The 21,856-nt window shown below is 51.7% G+C and overlaps 7 protein-coding genes across 7 annotated transcripts; 2 read left to right on the top strand and 5 right to left on the bottom strand.

Moving 5' to 3' along the window:
* Positions 1 to 2,070: 2,070 nt before the first annotated feature.
* TrAtP1_001774 (uncharacterized protein) lies at positions 2,071 to 3,048 on the bottom strand (the record flags this gene model as incomplete). The annotated part of the gene is made up of 2 exons (XM_014085826.2): positions 2,071 to 2,703; positions 2,773 to 3,048. The coding sequence occupies 2 exons, from the start codon at positions 3,046 to 3,048 to the stop codon at positions 2,071 to 2,073; spliced, it is 909 nt and encodes a 302-aa protein (XP_013941301.2).
* Positions 3,049 to 3,897: 849 nt separating this feature from the next.
* Positions 3,898 to 5,311, bottom strand: TrAtP1_001773 (uncharacterized protein; the record flags this gene model as incomplete). Its single annotated transcript, XM_014085208.1, has 3 exons — positions 3,898 to 4,998; positions 5,065 to 5,171; positions 5,224 to 5,311. 3 exons carry the CDS (start codon positions 5,309 to 5,311, stop codon positions 3,898 to 3,900), a joined length of 1,296 nt encoding a protein of 431 aa, XP_013940683.1.
* A 489-nt stretch (positions 5,312 to 5,800) lies between these two features.
* On the bottom strand, positions 5,801 to 9,098 carry TrAtP1_001772 (uncharacterized protein). Its single transcript, XM_066111149.1, has 2 exons — positions 8,794 to 9,098; positions 5,801 to 8,705 (listed from the first exon to the last, which is right to left on the bottom strand). The coding sequence occupies exons 1-2, from the start codon at positions 8,912 to 8,914 to the stop codon at positions 5,866 to 5,868; spliced, it is 2,961 nt and encodes a 986-aa protein (XP_065967222.1). The 5' UTR covers positions 8,915 to 9,098; the 3' UTR covers positions 5,801 to 5,865.
* A 67-nt stretch (positions 9,099 to 9,165) lies between these two features.
* On the top strand, positions 9,166 to 10,526 carry TrAtP1_001771 (uncharacterized protein). Its single transcript, XM_014085078.2, has 2 exons — positions 9,166 to 9,621; positions 9,697 to 10,526. Exons 1-2 carry the CDS (start codon positions 9,402 to 9,404, stop codon positions 10,377 to 10,379), a joined length of 903 nt encoding a protein of 300 aa, XP_013940553.1. The 5' UTR covers positions 9,166 to 9,401; the 3' UTR covers positions 10,380 to 10,526.
* A 54-nt stretch (positions 10,527 to 10,580) lies between these two features.
* On the bottom strand, positions 10,581 to 12,776 carry TrAtP1_001770 (uncharacterized protein; the record flags this gene model as incomplete). Its single annotated transcript, XM_014085828.2, has 1 exon — positions 10,581 to 12,776. The coding sequence occupies exon 1, from the start codon at positions 12,513 to 12,515 to the stop codon at positions 10,581 to 10,583; it is 1,935 nt and encodes a 644-aa protein (XP_013941303.2). The 5' UTR covers positions 12,516 to 12,776.
* A 525-nt stretch (positions 12,777 to 13,301) lies between these two features.
* On the top strand, positions 13,302 to 14,903 carry TrAtP1_001769 (uncharacterized protein; the record flags this gene model as incomplete). Its single annotated transcript, XM_066111148.1, has 1 exon — positions 13,302 to 14,903. One exon carries the CDS (start codon positions 13,302 to 13,304, stop codon positions 14,901 to 14,903), a length of 1,602 nt encoding a protein of 533 aa, XP_065967221.1.
* A 359-nt stretch (positions 14,904 to 15,262) lies between these two features.
* Positions 15,263 to 19,663, bottom strand: TrAtP1_001768 (uncharacterized protein). Its single transcript, XM_014085830.2, has 6 exons — positions 18,850 to 19,663; positions 18,505 to 18,774; positions 17,666 to 18,440; positions 17,346 to 17,588; positions 17,159 to 17,280; positions 15,263 to 17,090 (listed from the first exon to the last, which is right to left on the bottom strand). Exons 1-6 carry the CDS (start codon positions 19,348 to 19,350, stop codon positions 16,068 to 16,070), a joined length of 2,934 nt encoding a protein of 977 aa, XP_013941305.1. The 5' UTR covers positions 19,351 to 19,663; the 3' UTR covers positions 15,263 to 16,067.
* Positions 19,664 to 21,856: the final 2,193 nt, after the last annotated feature.

Raw genomic sequence — 21,856 nt, 5'->3', positions numbered from 1 at the left:
GCATAAGTTACTGGAGCTCTTGGTGCATGTTGTGCAAGAGAGCCAACAAGAATTACTTTCTAAAGCCGATATACTTGCAGTGAATACGTACGAGACAGAGAATGGCGACACCGCAAGGACTACAGGCAAATAGGCTTCCAATCAAGCTGATGTTGATGCCCCATCAGTCATACTTTGTCCAATGCTCAGCACCACTGCATCTCAAAGCACAGAGAGGCAAGTCGAGTTATAATCCGACGTAGATATGCCCCTATTAATAGCCTCTTGGCATGAAGTGATTATTAAAACTCTGCTTGATCTGCCATGACCTTACTGTTGAAGTAAATGACAAACTTGTCTCTTGAAGCGAACAAAACAAGACGCCTTCAAGGAATTCCGCAGCTCTCCACACAATAGCAGACCAGTCGTATTTCATTATACATGTATACATGTAACACTTTTTTTTTTTGTTTCCTTTTTTGGAGAGTCGACTGCCATTCTATAGCATCATACCCGGCAGAGAGTGATGGCAACTAGCATATGCCACCATTTGTAACTTCCCATCACAAGATACAGCATCTCTTAAACAGCTATATCAACAACGACAAACATCATACACTCAACAAGTGTAAGTCGCCAGCATAGATTTTGCCATTCCACACAAACCCACCAGAAATCACAAATGCCATCCCCATCACCACCCAATCCCAGCAAAAATCTTGTTCTCTCAAACCATCGGATATCGCCCACCAGCTCCCGACCCTACGCCTCCAAACAACATCCGACAATCTTTCCCCAGCTAGTTCCAAATGCGGCAGCAAAATTGTGCGTAAGGATATCATATCCGAGCGCCTAGAATTTATTGGTCTGAGACTTTTCCGCCTGTGGGGGACAAAAAAAAAAGATACTAGTTGTCTGAGCCTTGTCCTGTTCTCGTGGCTTGGATTAAGGCGGCAGGGAGAGATGTCTTGCATTAAAGAGCGGTAAAAGAAAAAGCAAAAAGAGAGAGAGAGAAAAAAAGAGGGAGAAACAGGAAAAAAAGAAAAGAAAAAAAAAGCCTCTCAGTCTTGATTTTTTGCTTGTGTTGGTTTCATGTTTGGTATCGTGTATATAGATATATTAACTGAGTTTTCATTCATCTCTCTCTCTCTTTCTACTACCCAACGCACTGATACCTCTACAACCGTCTGCCTCTATTCACTTCAGCTTCTCCCTGCAGCATTTAGCGGCGCCTAATTTTCCTTTCCCTTCCTTCCTTTTCCTTCTCCCAAAGCACGAGACAGGCAGAAACTTTTTTTCATGGCGTCCAATAGCATCGTGGCTTTCACCTCAAGGGATGAATAGTATTTAAAACTGGTCATGGTGACATGCCCACTCCCACACAAAAAACCGATTGGCAGGGGTTTACATGGAGTTGCTCCGCACCAGCGATACCGAACAACCTTGGCGCCCAACCGCTTTTTTCACGTTTTGTTGTGTCCAATGGCTCATGTGGTGCGAAAAAAAACGGAAAAAAAAGCTGGAGAAGCCTCCCTTGCGTCGTCTCGGAGCGCTACTGTGCCGTGTCTTGGGCTCTGAGTGGTTCCCTATTCCATTTAGTCTGTTGTCATTCGTCTGGCAATAGTCGTAGTGCTTTCGGATGTGATGAGTCCCGGTAATCCTGGATTCAGCTTCTGAATTCAGCTTCTGGACTCAGCCGCATAGGGAACTGCGCAGAGCTGAACGGAAAGGGGGCGTGGATAGATGGGCGAGGGAGTCGGCCGTATTGGGCAGAAGGGTAGAGACGATGGCCCTCGTACATACTCTAGAATGATAGGGAACATGGTCATTCTATACTCGGCAGATGGGTAAACGTGTAGATCAAATTTCTATTTCCTCCATATCGCCATTTCTGTCAGAGCTCAACGTGTTGGCAGCCTGTTGAACTGCCAGTGTCGTAGCCTAAATGATTGCCGTCTAATCCAGTTGCCATATAACCCATCAGACCCCTCATTGCCCATACAATTTATGCCGTGCCGTTCATCCATGCAATAATACTCACTGTAGATCGAAAGGGATTCAGTAGATGCTCTCTGCGCCTGATCAAACCTTTTATGCCTTATTCCCTTCGCCCTCTAGGATCTGCTCCGCTGTTCTTCCGACGTAATCTCCCATGTTCCAGTTATACCCGCGGATATGAACAATTTCGGAGTGATCGACCAAGACGCCGCTTTTCCAGTTCTTCGGATGCGGGTCGACCGCATAGGCAAAACCAGCGTGCCATAGAAAAGTGTCAACATCTTCCACAGTCTCCATCTCGTTTTCACCTTCTTCGACAAGCTCATAGATGACGGCAACGCAGCCCATGTGATTTTCAAAAAGCGTCCTAATCTTCCTGGGGTCGTCGTTTTCGGCCTGCAGATGGGGTGGCAGATCAATCCACACCTCGTTGGGCAGCTTCAGCCAGCCATAGCATTTGGTCATGCGTGGTAATGATGAGATAAGCCTGGTCCTCGGGCGTGCAGCTGTCTCGGGAAGATCCCTAGTATATCGCGGGGAGCAGTTCTCTTCGGTAAATGATAGATAATTCTCCATGGCGGCCTGTCTTGTCTCGGGGCGAGCGTTTACAAGAACTGGCTTTGTTGCCACGGCTGCCTCCATCATCTGAAGAACGGCAGCATTCTGGCATTCTCTCTGCATCGAATAATAGTCCCCGGCCTTGATGGGAGGTACTTGATCCCAAAACTAGTCAGGGTAGCATCGCCGCAATTAGTGAGCGAATAAAACAATCGTTCAAACAGAGTCGCTACTCACAACCTTCAGGACGAATGGTCCCTCGCCGCCAAAGTTTACCCTCCAGACGTATCCATCTTTTCCACCCCCAATTCGAGACTCGAAAACGACAGTCTCTGGATCAAAGGCGCAGTGGCGGAGGCGTGGATCCTTCAGGTCAGCCTCCCGGAAGCGGGGTGGTCCTTTCATGAGTTGTTCGTTGAGAAAAATGGTTGACATTGCTCTTTGATGAACGTGTTCAGCTACAATACGGTTCATCGAAGGCTGATTGCTGGTGTCCCTCGTAGCTGCCGCCATGGTAGGAGTCCATTTACAGAGAACGATGATATAAGAAGGAAAAGGATGGGCAACCCCAAAAAGCAAGAGAAGAGAAGATGAGTGAAGACGAAGAACAGAATCAGACAAGAGAAGAGCGCAAGATAAAGACAAAAAGAGACAAGCAAGACTAAATATTTTTAGAGGAGAAGAAGTGAGTAATATAGGGGCGTTGGATGAGACAGCGGCTTACCATGGCCATGGCTGCCCCCAGCCAAATGTCACCACACACACCTGACGCTCGCAACACCATAAAACGCCGGGCTCGCGATTCAGTCCTACATCATTTGTCGAGGAGGTAATTAGACACTGCCCAGCTGAAAGAGGAAACCGATATGTCAGGCTGCCCTCCCTTGCATTTAGAAAAAAAGGACCCCTCTTCTCATCCTTTTCTTTTAGTGCGGATGCTGGCTATCGGAAACTTCAGGCTTGAACATTTTAGTCTGTTCATAGCTGAGAGCTTTGGACCGTTTTCCTTGGGCTGCGGGACATTGTGACTTTTGCCAATTTTTTTATGCAGAGTACCGGTACATTGGTAATATTCCGATGTTGTCTCTTGGGTGAGGGTCGGATATTGGTGAGACATCCCATGCGTTACCTTGACGCACAGCCGACGATCTCTAGTGGAAGAAGCCGAGTAATATGGCTAAAAGGGTAATAGATTTTGTGGAAAATACAACTCCATGAACTCAAATGATGATTTGGAACACGCCAAGTTGGACGAAATGGGGTGAGTACCTATTAGCTGTAAGTTAGATCTACCGTCACAAGAACTGCCATGTTTTGCTGGGCCTGCTGGGTCAACAATCTCTTCATTCTATTCTTGGTCGCCTAGAAACTATCGTTGAGAATGTCTTCGTTCATCTTGACCATGGATGGACTATATTCGGACGAGTCTGCTCCCGCCCCAGCATCAAGTAGGATATCGTCAACGATCCTCTTGCTAGCTTCTCGTGCGGGCGTCTGAAGCAATTTCGACGGCGGCAGAGCAAACTGAATTGTCTTGGGCGGGCTCATCCCGAGATGATCATCGTCATCGCTCTCCCAATTAATCTCATCCGCCTTTCTCTTAGAACCGGCGGCGACGCTGCCACCCTCTGCCGCAAACACGTCCCGCGTCTTCTTCGCAGTGGCTGGCGTCTGCACGCTGACGCCAGGCGTTCTCGGGGCCTGGGTTGCCGCCACCAGCCGCTGCCGCGCGTTGGTTTTATATGGGGACATGAAGGCCTCGCTTCTCAGCTGCGGGATGGCAATTTCGGGAGACGACAGGGGGGAGTCTTGCCATGCGCTCCTCTGCGGCTGCAGCTCTGGTTGCTTGCCCTTCAACGGCGAGATGCGAATGGCTGACTTGTGAGGGGTGGCCTGAAGGCGATATGACTTGTCAAGGACACGGTGAAGTAGGGGATCTTTTTGGCCGTGTCGTTGGACTGATCCGTCCTTGTTGAATATGTTGGGTAGTGCCTTTGGTGTTGCCCCCCTTGGCGTCCTTGAGATATCTGGTAGCCGCGCTGTATGTTGGGCAAACACAATGGATGAGTCTTCGTCCATTTCTGACTCCTGTTCCTTGTCGGCCATCTCGACGTCCTCCTCTTGTTGCATTTCTCGCCTCATGGCTTCGTACGTGGACTCGAGCTGAGACGCTTCTTCGGCCATGGCTTCGGCCTTGATGGGCTTTGTCGACGGAGGCCGGGGCGTGCTTCCTGCTAGCTCGGCGTCGTCCAGCATCGTTTCGTCGCCGTGGAGTGTTGAGTGATGCTCTGACGCATTCGCTTTCGCTGCCTCCTCGTCTTGGTCGGCAGTCACATCGATCGTGAAGTCTTCCCTCATGGCGCTGCTCTCCGCGGCACTGACGTCGTGTTCGTTGTCGCGAGCATGGTCTTCATAGCCAGATAGGGATACATTCGCCGAGGATTCGAAGAATTGTTTCCAAAACTGACGAAGCAAAGGTTCAATTAGCTGGCTGTTATGCATTAGAGCTGATTTGGGTTGCTGCCATACCTTGGATGCCTCCCAGACAGCTCGCGAGTGCTCTCCATAGCGTTCCACCACCGGCAAGATGCCCGTTGTGACGATGCGATGCGCTTTGCTGAAGTTGTGGTCAATCTCTGGGGCATGGTTAGCTCCTTTGCATGGTCAGAAGAAACAGAAATTCCGTACCTTGCAGAGTCAGAGTGATGGACTGCTCCAGCTTCTCGAGCTCCTCTGTCAAGCTGAGATTGCGGGGAGCGGCGCCCTGTTGAGACATGCTGCTGCAATGGACCTTGGAGGAACAGATTAGAGGTAGATAATCAGCTGGTCCAGAGCATGGAAGGTCTGTAAACGGACAAAATGCTTCTGACGCTACAAGGCTCGATGAGATGGACTGTCATTGTTTAGCTTAGGTCCCTAGGCTTAGTCTCGGTCGCGTCTCCACGCGACGAGGGGCACTAGAACTCGCTGTACCTCTTTAGCGGGCATGGAGGGGCAGCGAACCGCGAAAGACTTGCTGTTATGGACAATAAAGTCGGAGTGGACTTGTAGAAGAATTATATCGTGGAGTTCTCAAGACAAAGATGCGAATTGAGAATGAATTGAGAATGAATTGAGAATGAATTGAGAATGAATTGAGAATGATTCATGAATTCATTCTCAAAATCCATTCTCATGATTATGTTATTATGAATGTGTTGTTGATCTTTTTTTGCAAAGCCGCCTCGAACATACTCGACGCTTATGAATTCATTCTCATAATCATGTCATTATGAATTTGTCATTAATATTTTCTGCAAAGCCGCCTCGAATATACTCGACGCAGCCCATCTATCGCTTGAGATAATAATCAAACATGTCAAGCTTCACTAGGAGCTGCGCAACCATGCTATCGTCGCCAGTCCCGTACTGCTCCTTGAATATTCTATCTTCTCTCCCCCTCTTACCGTCTGTGCGACGAGCCTTCTCCGAGAGGCTACGGCACACCGTGATGAAGATTTGCACTTTTCTCTTAAACTCTGCGTATAAAGCAGAGGGATCCGCCTCCACTGTTGTCTGGGCGTCTGTCTCTTCGCCCTGTGCTCCAAGCCACTTTAGTCTGACGTGCTTGGCGAATCGTAAAATGGTATTGAAAATGTCCTCTAGCAGCTTCAGTACTGGCTGCTGCCTCTTTCTGAGGAACAAGGCAAGCATGATTCGATCCAGGACGAGAGAATGAAACTCTTGTAGTTTATCCGGGCTCTGAATATCCTCTGATGAACTGTTCATGCCCGGCCGCTGGAGATCCGCCTCGACCTTGTCCAATTTCCTCTCAAATACGCGCCAAGGAACAGCGATGCCTGTGTCGAGGAAATATGTCGACACGCTGGCCACAAAATGCTGGGCTTCCTTTACGAACCGCAGCGTTGCGTCGCCTGGATCCTCCCAGCCACGAGCCAAGCTATTAGTGTCCCGGAAGAGCTGGTTAACGACAAATGTCATTCGCAAGACACGCAATAAGAATTTGAAGATGCCGTCGTACTGGAGCAAATTCATCGGCGTGATGATGGGGCTCAGCTGCGGCGGCGCTGTATAGGACAGACGGAGAAAGTCCAAGGCTTCAAGGTTGTCCGGGTTGATGCACTTGGCGATTTCTTCTTCGGATAGATCCCTTATAGCAAAGCTCATATCCCCTGGCAAGCCGGATTTCTCCTTGTCAAAGAGGCGGCCACTTCTCCCCACTCTTCCATCATCCTGATTAGCGTTGTAACATTCAGAAAGTATGCCCATCAGCGCCAGTCGTAGCTCTGAGCTTGCTGGGGGCCAGTTATCGCGCCCTCCTAGCCGTAAGCCCATGACACTGCTCCTCCTCGCGACCCCTGAACGTCTTTCCGCCGTATCCATACTGGGATCAAATAGAGCGTGGGAGAGGCGGCTACAAAGAAGCCCGTTTCCTAAAAGTTGACATTCTCGCTGTAGCCTTAGATGATCTCGCAGGTTGTGCTCTGTAAAAAGGAGTTTGAGCGTCTCTTTATTAACCACTTGGGCCTGTGCTGAAGCAATAACGCCGAAAGAAAGGACGGGGAGCAACGTCCAGTGAGGGGTAGAGTTTGAGAGCTCAATTGTCGATATATGTGTCCCGGAAAGTCGATCGCGCACAATCTTACTTAAAGAATCTTCCGAGTCGTGGGTGGCAACTGGTTGAGCAAACTGCTCGATAGATGCTGCAATACGCTCTTCCATTCCGATTTGGTCCAATCCAAAGAAGGAAAGAATAGAACCAGGCCTATCAACTAGTGACTGAACGGATCCGGCCATGGGATCCAGAGAGTAGCCATCACGGCTCGACCGAATGGCGTCGATCAAAGAGTCGCGGTACGCAACAGCACGGCTCTCAAGCCGTAGGATAGCATCCCAGTCGTAAAGCCATTTGGCTTGGGGAGGATCACTAGATGCAATGACATCCTGCTGAGCTAGTGGATGATCTTCATGAAACGATCGAATGAATCGCAAGTTGCGCCCGGTCTCAAATATTGTCTCCGTCACATCTTCGGGCATAAAAGGTGGCATCTTTGTAGAGTCCAGGATGTAGTCAACCTCTGCGAGCTCCCGACCAAAATCATCCCTAAAAACCCGTGCCTCAACCTTGACAAACCCCTTACTTTCGCCTAAATTGGACTTGGTAAAAGGCAGTCCTTGCTCGCGTCTTGTTCCTATCCACTCTTCAAGAAACTCTATCCAAGGCCCGGATACTCTCCGCAGCACCTCCCGCATAATCTGACGTAGATACTCCTCATTGTTATCAACGGAGTATGCCTGGTGAAACACGAGATTTAAAATATCTTCATCAGTGATGCCGTGGCGTAGATGGGACATGAGGGCCTTGAACGGGCGAAGGATAGCTACGACTGAGTTGACGGTGGCTTGAAGTTGCAGAAGCGAACGGGGGTTCCGCCCATGAAAAGCTACCCATTCCTGGACAACTTGGAGGACCTGGTTGATAGTACTAGCCAGAGCCACTCCGCATCGGCTTGGATGGTCCAAGAAGGCGGAATCGACAAATGCGCGCAGACCCATCAAGGTGTTTCCGCATCTCAGGCACTTGTTCTCAAGCGCCTGGAGGACATGGCTGGAATAGCCCGAGGCTCTCATCTTGGGCAGCGCTGGCCTGAGGCTTTGCGTACCGTCCTTTCTGGTGAAAAGGACGGATTCCCCGCCGAGCGCCAAAGCCAATAAGGAAGACAAGTATGTTTTCGTATCAACGACCGGGACATCGGTATTCCTGAGCTTCATCGGGTCGTTTGGAGAACGCAGCAGGGCATCGTAGGCAGCGGGACCGGCCTCGCTGACCGTCATGGGCTGGAACTTTGTGGCTGGATTGCCGGATAAGAAGCCATTCCATGTCCTATGCGGAGGTTTTGGCTTGGCAGGTATTCTCGGCTCCAGCCATATGTCGTTTTCTTCGCCCTCCTCATCATCGTCACTGTCAAGCGCCGCTGGGGGCTCGTCCGGCGGCTTTTCTGGCTGTTCTATGGGTTCTGAGTCTGGGGACGCGGTCGAAGTCTTCTCGCTATCCGTTTCAATATGCTCTATGTGGGTGTCGTGCAGCGGTAACAGTTTGAAGAATCCATCGTGGGTTGATGATAAGGGATCGAGCGCGAAGGGGTCAGAGTCTGTCTTTGACAAGGCATCTAGTCGCGCACACACACAGAGAGAGAAATTAGCATTTTGACACCCATCTACCCCAAAAGAACGGCACTCGATTATCCAATGGCTTACTTGTGAAATCGTTTGCAAAAAAGGTTGAGGGCGCCTCTGCCCCCAGGTCTAGCAGCAGCTTCGAGGGCTGCCAGAAATTGGGAATGGCAAAGACGTATTCGTCGGAGCCATCGCTGGCCATGGCTTCCTCGCGCGCTTCAGCAATTGATGCATAGAGGATAAGATGCGGCAGAAGCGCAAACTGAGGCCATCAGCGCAAACCGCGCTGTCCAAGAAGAGAGAAAAGGCAGCCCTGGAGCTTTATCGGTGTTGGCGTTGAAGAGCATCAAAGCCGGCGTCCATGTTTGTTTCGCGGGCAGGTCTCCGTGCCAGTGCCAGTGCCAGTGCTGGTGGCCGCTAACAATCAGCTGTCAGTGTCAGTGAACGTTAGTGGCTGATAGCTCCAGAGCTAGCCATGATCTCATTTGATGCGTTTTGCTTTCGGCAACAAAACACCAAACCTTGACGCCTCGAGCTCTGTGCTCTTTTTTTATCCATCATCGGCATTGTTGCTCTGCCCAATGCATCTCGAACCGCGCACCAATCACTCTTTCCAACACGCCCGCATCTCTTTCAATCATCATTATCTACTGTAGATACTACCTTACAGGCCTGGAAACTGCGCCACAATGCCTCCAAAGAAGCGCTCGCGGCTGCAGGTGTCTTCAACGCCAACCACCATCAGAGAAGACAGCGCTATGGACGTTGATACGCCTCGATTAAGCGTGACCCCGGGCTATTCATCCTCGGCTTTCAAACCAATCATACCCGTGACCCCGTACGACAATCTCTGGACGGATGACCAGATATCCTCACTATTCAAAGGCGTCATTCGCTGGAAACCTGCTGGTTGGCCTCGTCCTGCACTACATAAGAAGAAGCGAGTGTGAATTTCCGTGCTGACCAGACATGCCCATTTCTTAGGAATGCACAAGCACTTTCGAATGATTGCAATCTCAGAGCATCTGCGCAACCACGGCATCGATCCCGACATCCACCGACACACGCGAATCCCATACATATGGGAAAAGCTACGCACCTACTACGACCTCGACCTGATTGACGAGCGCGAAAACTTTGACGACGACGAGGCCGAGGATAAGTACATCGAGTTCTCGCTGCCGTTTCACGATTTCGGCGACTTGATGCTGCAGCGGGCCATTGCGGACCCGAGCGAAGCGCCCACGTCGCCTCGCCAGCTGGAGTTTTCGCCGCCGCCATCTTCCTCTATACCGCAGAAGCGCGCACGAGCAAGCGCTGCATCGAAGACGAGGGGCGTATCAGTCGAGAATCCCGAGAGTGCTGCTGTGTCTTCTTCTGCACCGTCGCCGGCAGCGGCAGCAGCAGCAAAGCCAGCAAAAGGCACGCGGGGCCGCAAAAGAGCGACGAGCCAGCCCAAGGTGGAAAAGGAAAAGGTGGTGGAAAACTCCGAAGACGATGACGAAGAAGAATCAGACGAGGAGGAGGAAGAATCTGGCTCAGAAGAGAGTGACAGTGGAAGCGCAGAAAGCGGAACTCCCGCGCCGAAACAAGCGAGAGGAGGCCCTGGGAGAGGTCGTGGACGAGGCCGTGGACGAGGCAGAAGAGGGAGAGGAAGGGGAGGCTAAGGCGTTGGATAAAAGCTGCATAGTGGCGTTTCTTTGCTTTTTTCTTTTGTGGACTTGGCAAAGCACCTTGGATCAAAAGTCAAGATACCCGGTTTTCAAACATATATACAACTATAGAAATTACAGATGGCTTGCTTGCTTGTCTCTAACTTTTTCTATTGGCTCTGCGTGCGTGTCCTTCGTGAAGCCTCTTGATTTCATCTATTCTTGTTTTATATTATTGCTTTCCTCCTCCTCCTCCTCCTCCTCCTCCTCCTCCTCCTCATTCTCGTCATCATCACTCTCATCATCATCATCTGCACTATCGGCTTCATTTTCTTCATCTTCACCTTCTTGACCTTCCTCTGCTTCATCCCCCCCTTCATCCTCAGCTTCTTCCTTTACTACAACCCCCCCTTCCGTAAACTCTGGTTTCAATGTCGCCTCAGGCACTGGCAGAGTCTCCCACTCGCTGTAATACGCCAACTTGCGCGCCCAGTCCTGCCCGCTGGGGTAAAAGCTATCCAAGCTCTGGTTTGATCGTCTCACCGGGCCGGGATCATGCTTTTTAGGCAAGTCCATGGGCGGCTTCTTCTGCAAAATGTTCCACATTTCAATCTCTGCCTTGTAGCTGGCATATTGGTCAATGTCTTCAGCTTGTCTCTCCAGTTGCCGATCCGTGGCTATGAACGCCTTGAGAGCCTTCCTTGTCGCGTTATTGGTTCGGATGCCCATGGCGGAGTACTCCAAGACCTCCACTGCCTCCATGTCGATTTGTCGCTCTTCTTCATTTGTAGGGGATGGGGACCTGCTTGATTCGGATGGCAAATCTGACAACTCATCGTCTTCATCCTCAACATCACTCAGTTGAGTGGAAAAGGGGGTATCTGGCTGCACTTGCTCTCCAGGCGCAACAGTGTTCTCGTCGGATAACGCTCTCTCTACCTCTTCATATGCCATGCGCTCTTCGTCAAAATCCTCGTCTCCTTCAGGGGGGTTCTCGTAAACGTCCAGGCGTAATCTTCGAGCACTGCCAACCCATGATTCATTCGACTTGGAGGTCATATTCAGAGAGGAAATGGCTGCTTCGACATCCTGTTGTTGTACCATGTCTCTAACTTTCTTTGTCGACGCGTTCTTCGATCTGATCCTGGACATTGCAATAAAGAGGGATGTCTGAACAAGCCTCCGAGTGAGCGATACAGCCAACGAGTGAAAGTCTTCAAAAGTAGTCGCCCACATTGACGGTGGTTCTCCGCCTATGGAGTTCCAGTTATTACCCGGAATCGAAGAGTTCATAAACATCCGCGCAGAAAGTTCCAGCCAGGTCGAAGAGTGGAACAGCTGAGCAGAATGTGGAATACTGGCCAGGTTTTCGTCCTGCTTATGGATAGCTCTGTTGAGTTTTCTCGCAACTTTCGGTGTAACATCCCATACGTCCCCCCATCGATTTCGCTCACGAATCTCCTCGCGCGCTTCTTGTTTGAGCGAGATCTCATCTGCAGCCTCTTCTTCCGCACGGCAGCACTGTTGACTGACCTCGACAGCAGCAGGATAATCTGCAAGCTCCAAGTTGGTGCGGAACCCCTGCTGCCGCCTCGACTCGCTGGCTTCTTGGAGAATCCCCAAGTAGTGGTTGACCTCTGCCACACTCTTGCTTCCGACTTTGGCGGCGATACCAACGAGGTCGTATTTCCCGAGGCGTGCTACCGCTTCGAAAAAACTCTGCTTTTCAGCCGTAGACCAGTGAGTGAGGCCAATGTGGCTCGCTAAGAGAAGCTTGAGGTCACCAAATGAGGCTTGCTGCGCGGCATCTTGGATCTCATTGTTGAGAAGCTCCAAGTACTCGAGATTCAATTCTCCTCTTTGCCGCTTGAATGGCCTGTATATCGGTGCCGCATCATCCAGCGGTCTCTTTAGCTGCGATCGCAGCTCTTGGCTTTCGCTTTCCGCAGCCGATGAAAAATCTGCTTCTCCTTCGTCTTCTCCAACGTAATCGCTTTCATCACTGGCTGGTCGTTCAAGCTCGTCTTCATATCCAGTGCTCAGTTCTGTGTCTGCAACTCTTTCGAAAACCTCCTCTTTCATCTTGGTCCGCGGTGATGAGATGGCAGCCGCATCTTGCTCCTCATAAGAGAAGTCGGAATCTTGGTCCATGGTCGTTCGGTCACTGGGGCGCTAAAGACTGCGATGGAGAGAGACAACATTGTATCTAGCAGCGACCGAATTGGGACCAAATATTATGGTTGGTGAAAGATCAAGGTCAAATTCGATATCATTTCTGATGTAGCAAAAGAAGGTGGTTATGAAGCTTGAGCCCAGCTGCGGGAGTCTAAAATCATGCCTCTCAGTCGCACAGTTAGCTGACTCAGCCACTTTCTCTGAAGCACCCAGCACTAGCGCCACAGTGGCTGAAATTTAGACAAGGCTCCTCTTACACCAACTTTTTTTCCATTCGAAGCATCTGGAGAAGAGGCACACCTACAGCCATGTGCAATGCTCCAAACCGTCGTGAGACGTCTCTTCCGGCCTGATTCTGCGACTGGCGTCCCTGCTGCAGCCTGGATCGGCCAGGCCAGGCAATATGCGGCAGCGGCCGCTGCTCTGGGCAGCAGCAAGAAGCTGAAGCTCCGGGATTACCAACAAGAGTGCATCAAATCCGTAGTCTTGTCTCTCAGGCGAGGGCATAAGAGAGTTGGCATCTCCTTGGCCACCGGCAGTGGCAAGACAGTGAACCATCCCTTTCATGAAGATATGTACATATATATAAAAGAAAACTCATTAACTCGTGAATAGGTCATCTTCACTCAGCTCATAGACAAGGTCCACGACCGGGTCAGGAATGCCAGCCAGACTCTCATCCTGGCTCATCGCCGTGAGCTGGTAGAGCAAGCGGCCAAACACTGCCAGCTCGCCTATCCAGACAAGAGGATCGAGATTGAAATGGGCTCTCTCCACGCATCAGGCACGGCAGACATCACCATTGCGAGTGTCCAGAGCATAACGTCCAGGGACCGACTGGACAAGTACGATCCTGCAAAGTTCAAGCTCGTCCTTGTCGATGAGGCTCATCATATTGTTGCGCCGGGCTACCTCAGGACGTTGAAGCACTTTAGCCTTGATCAGAAGAGATACAACTCGCCCATCCTGATAGGAGTGTCTGCCACTTTCTCCCGGTTCGACGGAGTCAAGCTCGGCGCCGCTATTGATGAGATTGTCTACCACAAGGACTACGTCGACATGATCTCGGACAAATGGCTCTCAGACGTCGTCTTCACCACAGTCGAATCCTCCGCCAACCTATCCAAAGTCAAGAGCGGCGCATTCGGCGACTTCCAGGCAGGCGAGCTCTCCAAGGTCGTCAACACCGACACCATCAACGAAATCACAGTCCGCAGCTGGCTCGCCAAGGCACCAGACCGAAAATCCACCCTCGTCTTCTGCGTCGACCTCGCGCACGTCGCAGGCCTGACCAAGAAGTTCCGCGAGTTTGGCTTCGACGCCCGCTTCGTCACGGGGGACACGCCCAAGGTGGAGAGGAGCACCATCCTCGAGGGCTTCAAGAAGCGCGAGTTCCCCGTGCTCGTCAACTGCGGCGTCTTCACCGAGGGCACCGACATCCCAAACATTGACTGCATCGTGCTGGGCAGGCCGACGAGGTCGCGCAACCTGCTGGTGCAGATGATTGGGCGCGGCATGAGGCTGCACCCGGACAAGAAGAACTGCCACATCATCGACATGGTCTCCAGCCTCGAGACGGGCATTGTCACCACGCCGACCCTGTTTGGCCTCGACCCCAACGAACTGGTCGAAAAGGCCTCGGTCGACGACATGCGGAAAATCAAAGACCAAAAGGCCGCAGAGGCAGAGCAGCAGCAACAGCAAGGAAATTCACCCGGCACAAGCTCCAGCGCTTCTCCGGCTGTCACTTTCACCGACTACTCTTCCGTCCTGGATCTCATCGCCGACACTTCCGGCGAGCGGCACATCCGCGCCATCAGCCAATACGCCTGGGTCCAGATCGGCCCAGAGCGCTTCGTCCTCTCCGCCCCAAGCGGGTCATACATCCGCATCGAGAGAATCGCCGCCGAACAAAAGAGCAGCAGCCCCTCCTCGGAAGCACCCACCTACCACGCAGTCGAGATCCGCGCGCTGCCCCAGGGCGTCGCAAAATCGCCCTACAGCGCCCCTCGCGAGATCCTCAAAGCCGCCACCTTTGACGACGCGGTCCACGGCGCCGACAGTTACGCCGCCGGCGCCTTCCCACACAGCTTCATAGAGCGGCGCCAGTCGTGGAGGAGGCTGCCCCCGACGCAAGGACAGGTCGACCTCATCAACAAGCTCCGCGGCAAAGGCAGCAGCCCTCTCTCGACGATGGGGCTGACAAAGGGCAAAGCAGCCGACATGATTACGAAGCTGAAGCACGGGGCGCGAGGCCTATTCGCGCGGATGGAAGCAGAGATGCGAAGAAGGGAGAAGACAAAGACTACGCTTGGTGACTGGCGGCATAGGGAGCACGTCAGGGTCGGGCCGCTGTCGGCTTGATGGGAGAAAAAGACAAGAGACTCTTCTTGTACTGATGAGGGCGCATATTTCGGACTGTGGCGTTATTTGGCGTTTTGGAGGAGAAGGCTGGGTGAATATCAAGATGATATTTCATGGGAAATACAACATAAATTTACATACCTAGGTATATGAACAACGCAGTGTATGATTAGGATAGATGGCGTAGAAAAAGATACTCTTAGTGTTTATAGAAAGCAGCAGTGTGAAGGTGACTATAGTATACAAGAGTATCATCAAATGGATCTCCGCCACGATATGTTGTTGCAACCTAAGTAGGTTTTTCGACAGAATATTTACAGTACAGCACCAGGGTCACTTTTTGCATCGTTCAGGATAAATAGGTTTAATGCCATGGGTATCATGATCTTTCCATTTGACAGGTCGTAGCCGTACATGGTGTAGTAAAAGAAAAAAAAAAAGACACTTTTGTGCCCCCCTCAAAAATGGATATATATAAAACAAGAGGCAATCAAAAAATTCTCATCCAGGATGTGAAAATCGATCTTCTCTGTTCACATGAATGTAAAACGCACATGCACGCATGCACACACACACATAACGCTTTTCATCTGCAATGCGTATACCGGAACCCCCCCCGTGTTTTCCCCCCTACTTCCTCACGTCTCTCCCTTTGTTCCTGCTGAACCAAGACATCAACCATCTCTCATAAATGCTGTTACTTGGCGAGACCCCCATGAGAGAATAAAAAATCATCAATCTTGCAAACCAGATTCTGCGGCTCCTGCGCCTATGGGTATTTTCTTCGCAATTTTTATGTTTCAACGTCTGGGACGTTCAAATGGGTATAAAAAAGTGAATGCCAACCATCAAGATTGACGTCACGAAATTCAGTAAGCGAAAAATGACTCGGAAACAGACGGCAAGCAAAGAACAAAAAATTCAACACAAACAAACACACAAAGATGGGAAAAGCAAATTGAAGAGAAAAAAAGAAAAGGAAAAGGAAAAACAAAACGCAAAAAATCGGACGGAACAGAGCAACAAGCAGGAAGAAAAAAAAGGAGGAACGCGCCAACATCTCCAGCAAAAGTGAAGGGCCAGAAAATGATGCAATCTTGGACGCTCCGGGGTATATCCAGCCGGGGGGGGTATTCGCATGTAATGGGTCTAATTCGGCAAAGTCTAACGGAAAGGCCCAATGGGGGCGGGGTATCCTGAATTCATAGAGTGTGAAGTAGAAGGTCGCCCGCTATCACCGGACGCACGGGTGGTGTGGCGCGGAGTGATGGCGTCTTTGGAAAGGGGAATGGTTAACTTGCTCTCGAAGTGGTGGTTGCTCATGGGACGAGCCCAAGGGTTCTCATCGTCAGCCAGGTTGACACCACTGTCGTTCCAAGGGTTTCGATCGGCGTTGAAGCTGCGTGTCGACTCGATCGAGATGAGTGACGACTTGGAGACATTGGCAGAGCCCTTGAAGAAGCTGCCTGCGGCCGAGTGTGAGCTGTTCTTTCTGCGGTCCAAGAAAGAAGAGATGGACGTCATGCTCCCCGGGCGCCTGAGGCGATCAAGAATGCTGCTGCGCTCTCGGGCAATGTCTGCATTGAAAGCATTCTTGATGGGAGAGTCGCCGGCTGCAGAAGCGGGTGCGTGCTGAAGAAGCTTGGAATCGAAATACTGAAGCGTATCTTCAAACGAGTCGGACTTGGGACGAGGGATGGAGCCCTTGACAATATCAGCTTCGACGCCCGCGGTAGCAAATTGGGCGAGCAAGAAGTCGATGGCGTCTCGGAGACCTCCTGCATTGTTGCGCGTGAAGCCCCAGACGAGAGTAGCGGTGGGGGAGCCATCTTCAGTGGTCTCCTCAGGGTTCTGATGAACAGTAACTTCCACTTCGTACTGACTCTTCAACTTGGGGACAAGATCATGCGCAAACTCAGGAGACTCCAGGAACTTGACCAACTTGGCGCTACGAGCAAGCACCAATTCATGCCTATCGGGGACCATGCCGAGGAACTCGTCAACGCAATGAGGCACCTGCCACTGGGGGCCAGTGACGGTAACCTCGTCACTCGCCTGCTCAGTGCTAGGAAAGTTGATCTTGCAGTTGTACTTTTGCTCAAGCTCGTCAATTTCTGAGAGGCGAGCAATCAATTCGCGGTGGTACAACCGATCAACGCTAACAATCTGAGAAGTGTACTCGGAGTCCTATTGTAGCATTCAGATTAGTCGACAATCATCTTTGTCACCTTTTGTCACCTTGGTGGGCTACTTACAGCTCGGTCAACCATTTCAAGAATCTCGTTCTTGACAGCATCCAGGTTCTGGGCATTGCGAGCCGGAGTGCGGCAAATGACATTGTCGACTTTGATGTCGTCATCTTCGCGTCCCATGCCACCTAGTGAATATGCTGTTTAGTAACACTCTTGTCAAAATAGATTGATGAATTAATGAATTGTTTACCTCTGTCCATGGCGTTTGAAAACTTGACAAAGACGGAATGCTTCTTCATGATGCGCTGAATGTGTTGGCCGCCAATGCCAATGATGCGCTTGTGGTACTGGTCCGGCACATGAAACGAGATAGACGCCGGCATCTCCTGCTCAACCAAGGTCAGACCTTGCTTCATGGATTCATAGGTGGCAGCCATGACGTCGATGTTGAAGTTGTATTCGTTGAAGCCGTCAAAGATGATCTGCACATTGCCTTGAAGAAGGGAAAATGTCTTGTTAGTTCAAAGTCCGATGACGAACCAATTTCGTTGTGGGGTCGGGATAACCTACTTTGTCCCATGATCTTGTTGATCTTGCCATTCTTCTTACCGCTCACAAACTCCTTGTGCTCGTTTGCAAGCTCAATCTTGACACGGATTTGATAGGGAGCAATGGTTGCGAATTTCAACTCGGAGATGGCGGCCATGGCAGACTTGACGGAGTCATCGGCACCGGTGACGGTAAAAGATGCCTTATCAAAGGACACTTCCGCATCCGAGTTGGCGCAAATATCCGCGAGCATGGAGTGAACTTCATGAGCGGCAGGTAGAGTTCTGTTCTCTGGCTGTTGAAGATACCATCCGGCGCCATAGAACTGGCCAGCCAGTGACATGAGCTCCCGGACGGTTCGTTCAACCGGCAGGCCCTCACTTCCGTGGACTCGGACGGCCGTGCGCTGGCACGCCAATTGAGGAAGCATAATGTACGTTCCATTGGCCTCGAGGATCTTGCGAACCTTGTCCAAGCGGCCTAGAAGGATGTTGTCGAGTTTGGCGGCCGGGATGTTAACATCCTTGACAAAGAGGCGGATGCGAGAAACTGTCTCAAGAAGCTTCTGCTTGGCCAGCTCTAGGGCCTGATGAGAGTCTCCTGTGATGTAGACGTCTGCAGGCTCACGGCGATTCGCGTTGGGTGGGCAGTAGCGATACATTTGCGAGAACAGAGGAGGGAAGTAGATGGCAGTCCCGGTTGAAGACTCGATGAGCTTGATGTTCTTGCGATGTCGTCCACAAACAAGTTGGTGAAGAGACGACTCGATTTTCAAACCATCCACCATGCGGCCAAGCTGAGACGACAAGTCATGTTAGAAAAGTTGTATGCAAAGGTATAAGTGGGACAAAAGTACGAACCAAAGTGTCAATTTGAACAAGCACTCGGGCCTTGGCGTGCTCGGACGACAAGATGTCGCCGTAGATGGCAACTCTCCAACGTTGGTCCATTCGCATCTCGGAATCTCCCAGCATTCCATCAACCATTGGGGTCAATTTGGGTCCCAACAGAAAGATGTCGACGCCGCAGTATTTAGAGATGAAGTCTAGATTGTCCAGGACGGGCTTTTTGAGTACGCCCGCAGCCAGGTCACAGACCAAGTTTCCATCAATGTCAATTGTGATGCATCGCTGCAATTGAAAAAAGGCGAGTTAGCACACTGCGAGTACATCCAAGGGGCCCGGGAAGGAAAGGACTGAGCATACCATGGAGATGGGAATCTCGTTCAAAATGGTCTCCCGGCTCTTGTTGACGAGCTCCGGGGATCCCGTCAGACAGACGGTGGTAATCTGCTGGCTCTTGCCATTCTTGGGGGCCGAGACGAGGACTTGAGCTTCGATGGGCAGAGGGCCGCCGGACAAATCCCTGCAGAGCCTGCGCAGGTTTGCCAGGTTTTGGGCGTGGGCAGGGAGCTCAAAGATGTTGACGTCGTCGGGGGCGTCCTCTGGGTGCGTCCATCTCAAGACGGCATCGGTGGTAGCGTGCAGAATGTCTTCGGTGTTGGGCCCAGCCAGGTCAGAGGCAAACGGGATGTTGAACGAGTAGTGTATCGTGGCGTCGGCGGCGGGAGACGTTAGAGGCAGGCCAGGCTGGGAGACGGATTTGGAGTGCTGGTTCAGGTTGTTCATGGGCACGCTGGGTCGACCCATGCCGAAGTTTGGACTCATCCTCTCGGACCAGTGGCGCATGTTCGCCAGCTTATTCATGGTGTGCGAGAAGAAGCAAGGGCCGGGCTACAGGTCGAGTCGGGTCGGTTTGGCGATGGTGGGAGCAAGACAGGAAAAGGCGGCCGGCGAGGTGGGAATCAGCAGGACGAGGCCTGGGGGGGGGGGTTGAAAATGCAAGGGGGTATCGATCAGGGCACAGATAAGAAAAGAAGAAAAAAAAAGAATCCAGCTGGGAGAAAGGAAGAAGAAGAAAAGAAAAGGAACAAGAGCCGGTAAACACAGACCCTTTTCCAGCTATCTCGAGCGAGGTTGGAGAGCCAGAGGGGAGGTGGGAAGAGCAGGTTGGAGAAGAGGGAACATGGAAGAAAAGACTGGAGGGTAGCCGCTGAGAGAGCCCGGCATGTTTTAGTCAGGTGAGGTTAGTGGTTCAGTTGTGGGATTGTCGGGGGGCCTGGACCGCGCTGAGCAGCCCCCGGTGGTACAAGTACCGGCTGGCGGACGCGGGCAGGTACCTCGATCCGCAAGAGTCGAGTCTGTTGTCTCAATCAACTCTTTGGACGATTCAGTCTCGAAGACGCTCAGAAAACGGAGTTTCCCTTCTCAGCACGATTCAGCTTGGCTCTGCACATTCACAACACTCCCGACGAAAGACGCTGGTATCACGAGCATTGAGGCAGCCCAAGCAAGGGCTGGCTCAAACAGGGCTGTGCCGTCTCCTTGTACGAGCACTAATGCTTATATTATGTACAGTACTAACAGCACCACTGCGATAAGGCACTGCGGTAAAAGTGGTAAGACGATGCGAGCAAGCAACCAAGATCAGGCCTTTCTTGGTCGCATCTCTCTTCTTCTCATAGGCTGCATGTCGGCTCACGGAATCCACCTTGTGCAAACTCGAGGGCCATGTCTGGGCACGGCAAAGCAAGGAACGGTGTTGCACAGCAGGATGCAGGCGCACAAATAAGGGATATACTGCCGCTGCAGCATGTATGTACACGATATGATACGAAGATGCAGTGGCGACAACAACAGCATCGCCTGCATTTGCGCGGCACAGCGCAGGCCCAGGTAAATTGAACGTGCTGTAAAAGGATGGGCCGCAATGCTGCATGGAGCTGCACCGCACCGGCACCACCCACACGGGCATATTCTGCTGCACTGTTACGGAGTCGCAGCGTGGCCTAAAGTAAGCACGAGCACCCTCTTGTGCGCATCAGCAACCCTCGCGAGTAGGTAGTAGATGAAGCCTGCTCTATACTAGCAGTAGTACCCAATACTAGCAGTAGACAGACAGACAGACCTCTACTTCTTTTGTGAGGCGGATCAATATGCAGTGCACCGCGCTCTGTATTACATGCTAATCTGGTTGAATGCTGCTCGAGTCTTGCAAACTGCCGGGCAACGGCAAAGTACAGGTACGGACACTGTCGTACCGCTCAAGAGATCCAGAGAGACAATGACGGACCCAGCATCGCGGGAGCAAAGCCTCACCAGGGCTCCGTGCACGCTAGGTTGGGATTTTTAGTGCCTCGAGTTCCGTTCTCCGGTGCGCTGCGTTCCTAGAGCCTGCTGGGCAAGACCTGCGGTGGGTCGCTGGCGCCAGGCACGCCAAGCTGGCCGGGGGGGACTCGTGCAGGCTGTCGGGCACAAGTACCGCTGGTGCGTGTTGCGTATGGGGAAGTACCTGGAACGGAATGCTGCGCGCTTTCGTAGCAACGGCGCGCTGTCTTGGGGAGAGAGAGGCCTGTCCCGATATGGGACATGATGGACAATAACAATGGACGGGTTGCCGTCAAGCAAGGCTAATAGTACTACCAGTATTACTACTAGTACAGCCAGCAGTACGGTAGTCGAGGTCTCGGTACTTTGATGGCGGCTGGGGAGGATTTTAGACGCAGCCACCAATGGAGCGTGCCTTAGTGCGCGCACCCAGCAGGAGGCAGGTACGTACCGACCTGTCTGGTGAGATTTGATGGAAGCACGATGAATTGAAAGCTTGTCTGAGTCTTGCAGATCCATGTCGGGTCGGGTCTTGTGCAAAACAACAAGGCATCGTCTGTGCTCGGTCCTACCAGCAGATACGGCACGCTTCCTCTCTTTGCCCCCAAACAGCGGCATACAGCAGCTCACGGCAGCTCGCAGCAGCCCACAGCATGGCTCTACCAACTCTGGTATTTGGCTACTAGTATGTACTGTAGGCATTTCCCGTGCTGGCAACTCCAATGCATGTCAGTGCTGCCAAGATATCCCTGGGCTAGCGACTGCTAAGGCATGCGGGCTAGCACAAGCTGCTGCAGACATTGCAGTTCGCGGCCGTTACTGGCTGAGGCCACGCCAGGCCCTGCAGAGCCAACGAGATGCCGTGGTCAGCAGAATGGCTTTGCTGCGAAACCTTGGCTGCACCCCTAACCGGCTTCTGCACTTGTCTTGTTTGTCTGTCTGCTCGTCGGAAGCCATTGCGAGCCACAAGACCCTCGCTCTGGATAGACGCAAAGACATTGGCACGCAGAGTTTAATCTCTCACTCTCTCTCGTGCTTCGGCCTT

Source organism: Trichoderma atroviride, chromosome 1, assembly GCF_020647795.1.
Source record: "Trichoderma atroviride chromosome 1, complete sequence".
In the NCBI taxonomy this organism is placed as follows: Eukaryota; Fungi; Ascomycota; class Sordariomycetes; order Hypocreales; family Hypocreaceae; genus Trichoderma; species Trichoderma atroviride.
This window is presented reverse-complemented; position numbering and strand designations above follow the sequence as displayed.

Bases quoted from the DNA above. Each gene is read 5' to 3' on its own strand.
- TrAtP1_001772 (XM_066111149.1), bottom strand. From the start codon at position 8,914: ATGGCCAGCGATGGCTCCGACGAATACGTCTTTGCCATTCCCAATTTC. The intron at 8,706-8,793 runs GTAAGCCATTGG...GTGCGCGACTAG, and splicing joins TTTTGCAAACGATTTCACAA to ATGCCTTGTCAAAGACAGAC.
- TrAtP1_001771 (XM_014085078.2), top strand. From the start codon at position 9,402: ATGCCTCCAAAGAAGCGCTCGCGGCTGCAGGTGTCTTCAACGCCAACC. The intron at 9,622-9,696 runs GTTGGCCTCGTC...CCCATTTCTTAG, and splicing joins CATTCGCTGGAAACCTGCTG to GAATGCACAAGCACTTTCGA.
- TrAtP1_001768 (XM_014085830.2), bottom strand. From the start codon at position 19,350: ATGAATAAGCTGGCGAACATGCGCCACTGGTCCGAGAGGATGAGTCCA. The intron at 18,775-18,849 runs GTATGCTCAGTC...TTTCAATTGCAG, and splicing joins ACGAGATTCCCATCTCCATG to CGATGCATCACAATTGACAT. The intron at 17,281-17,345 runs GTAAACAATTCA...CATATTCACTAG, and splicing joins TTCAAACGCCATGGACAGAG to GTGGCATGGGACGCGAAGAT.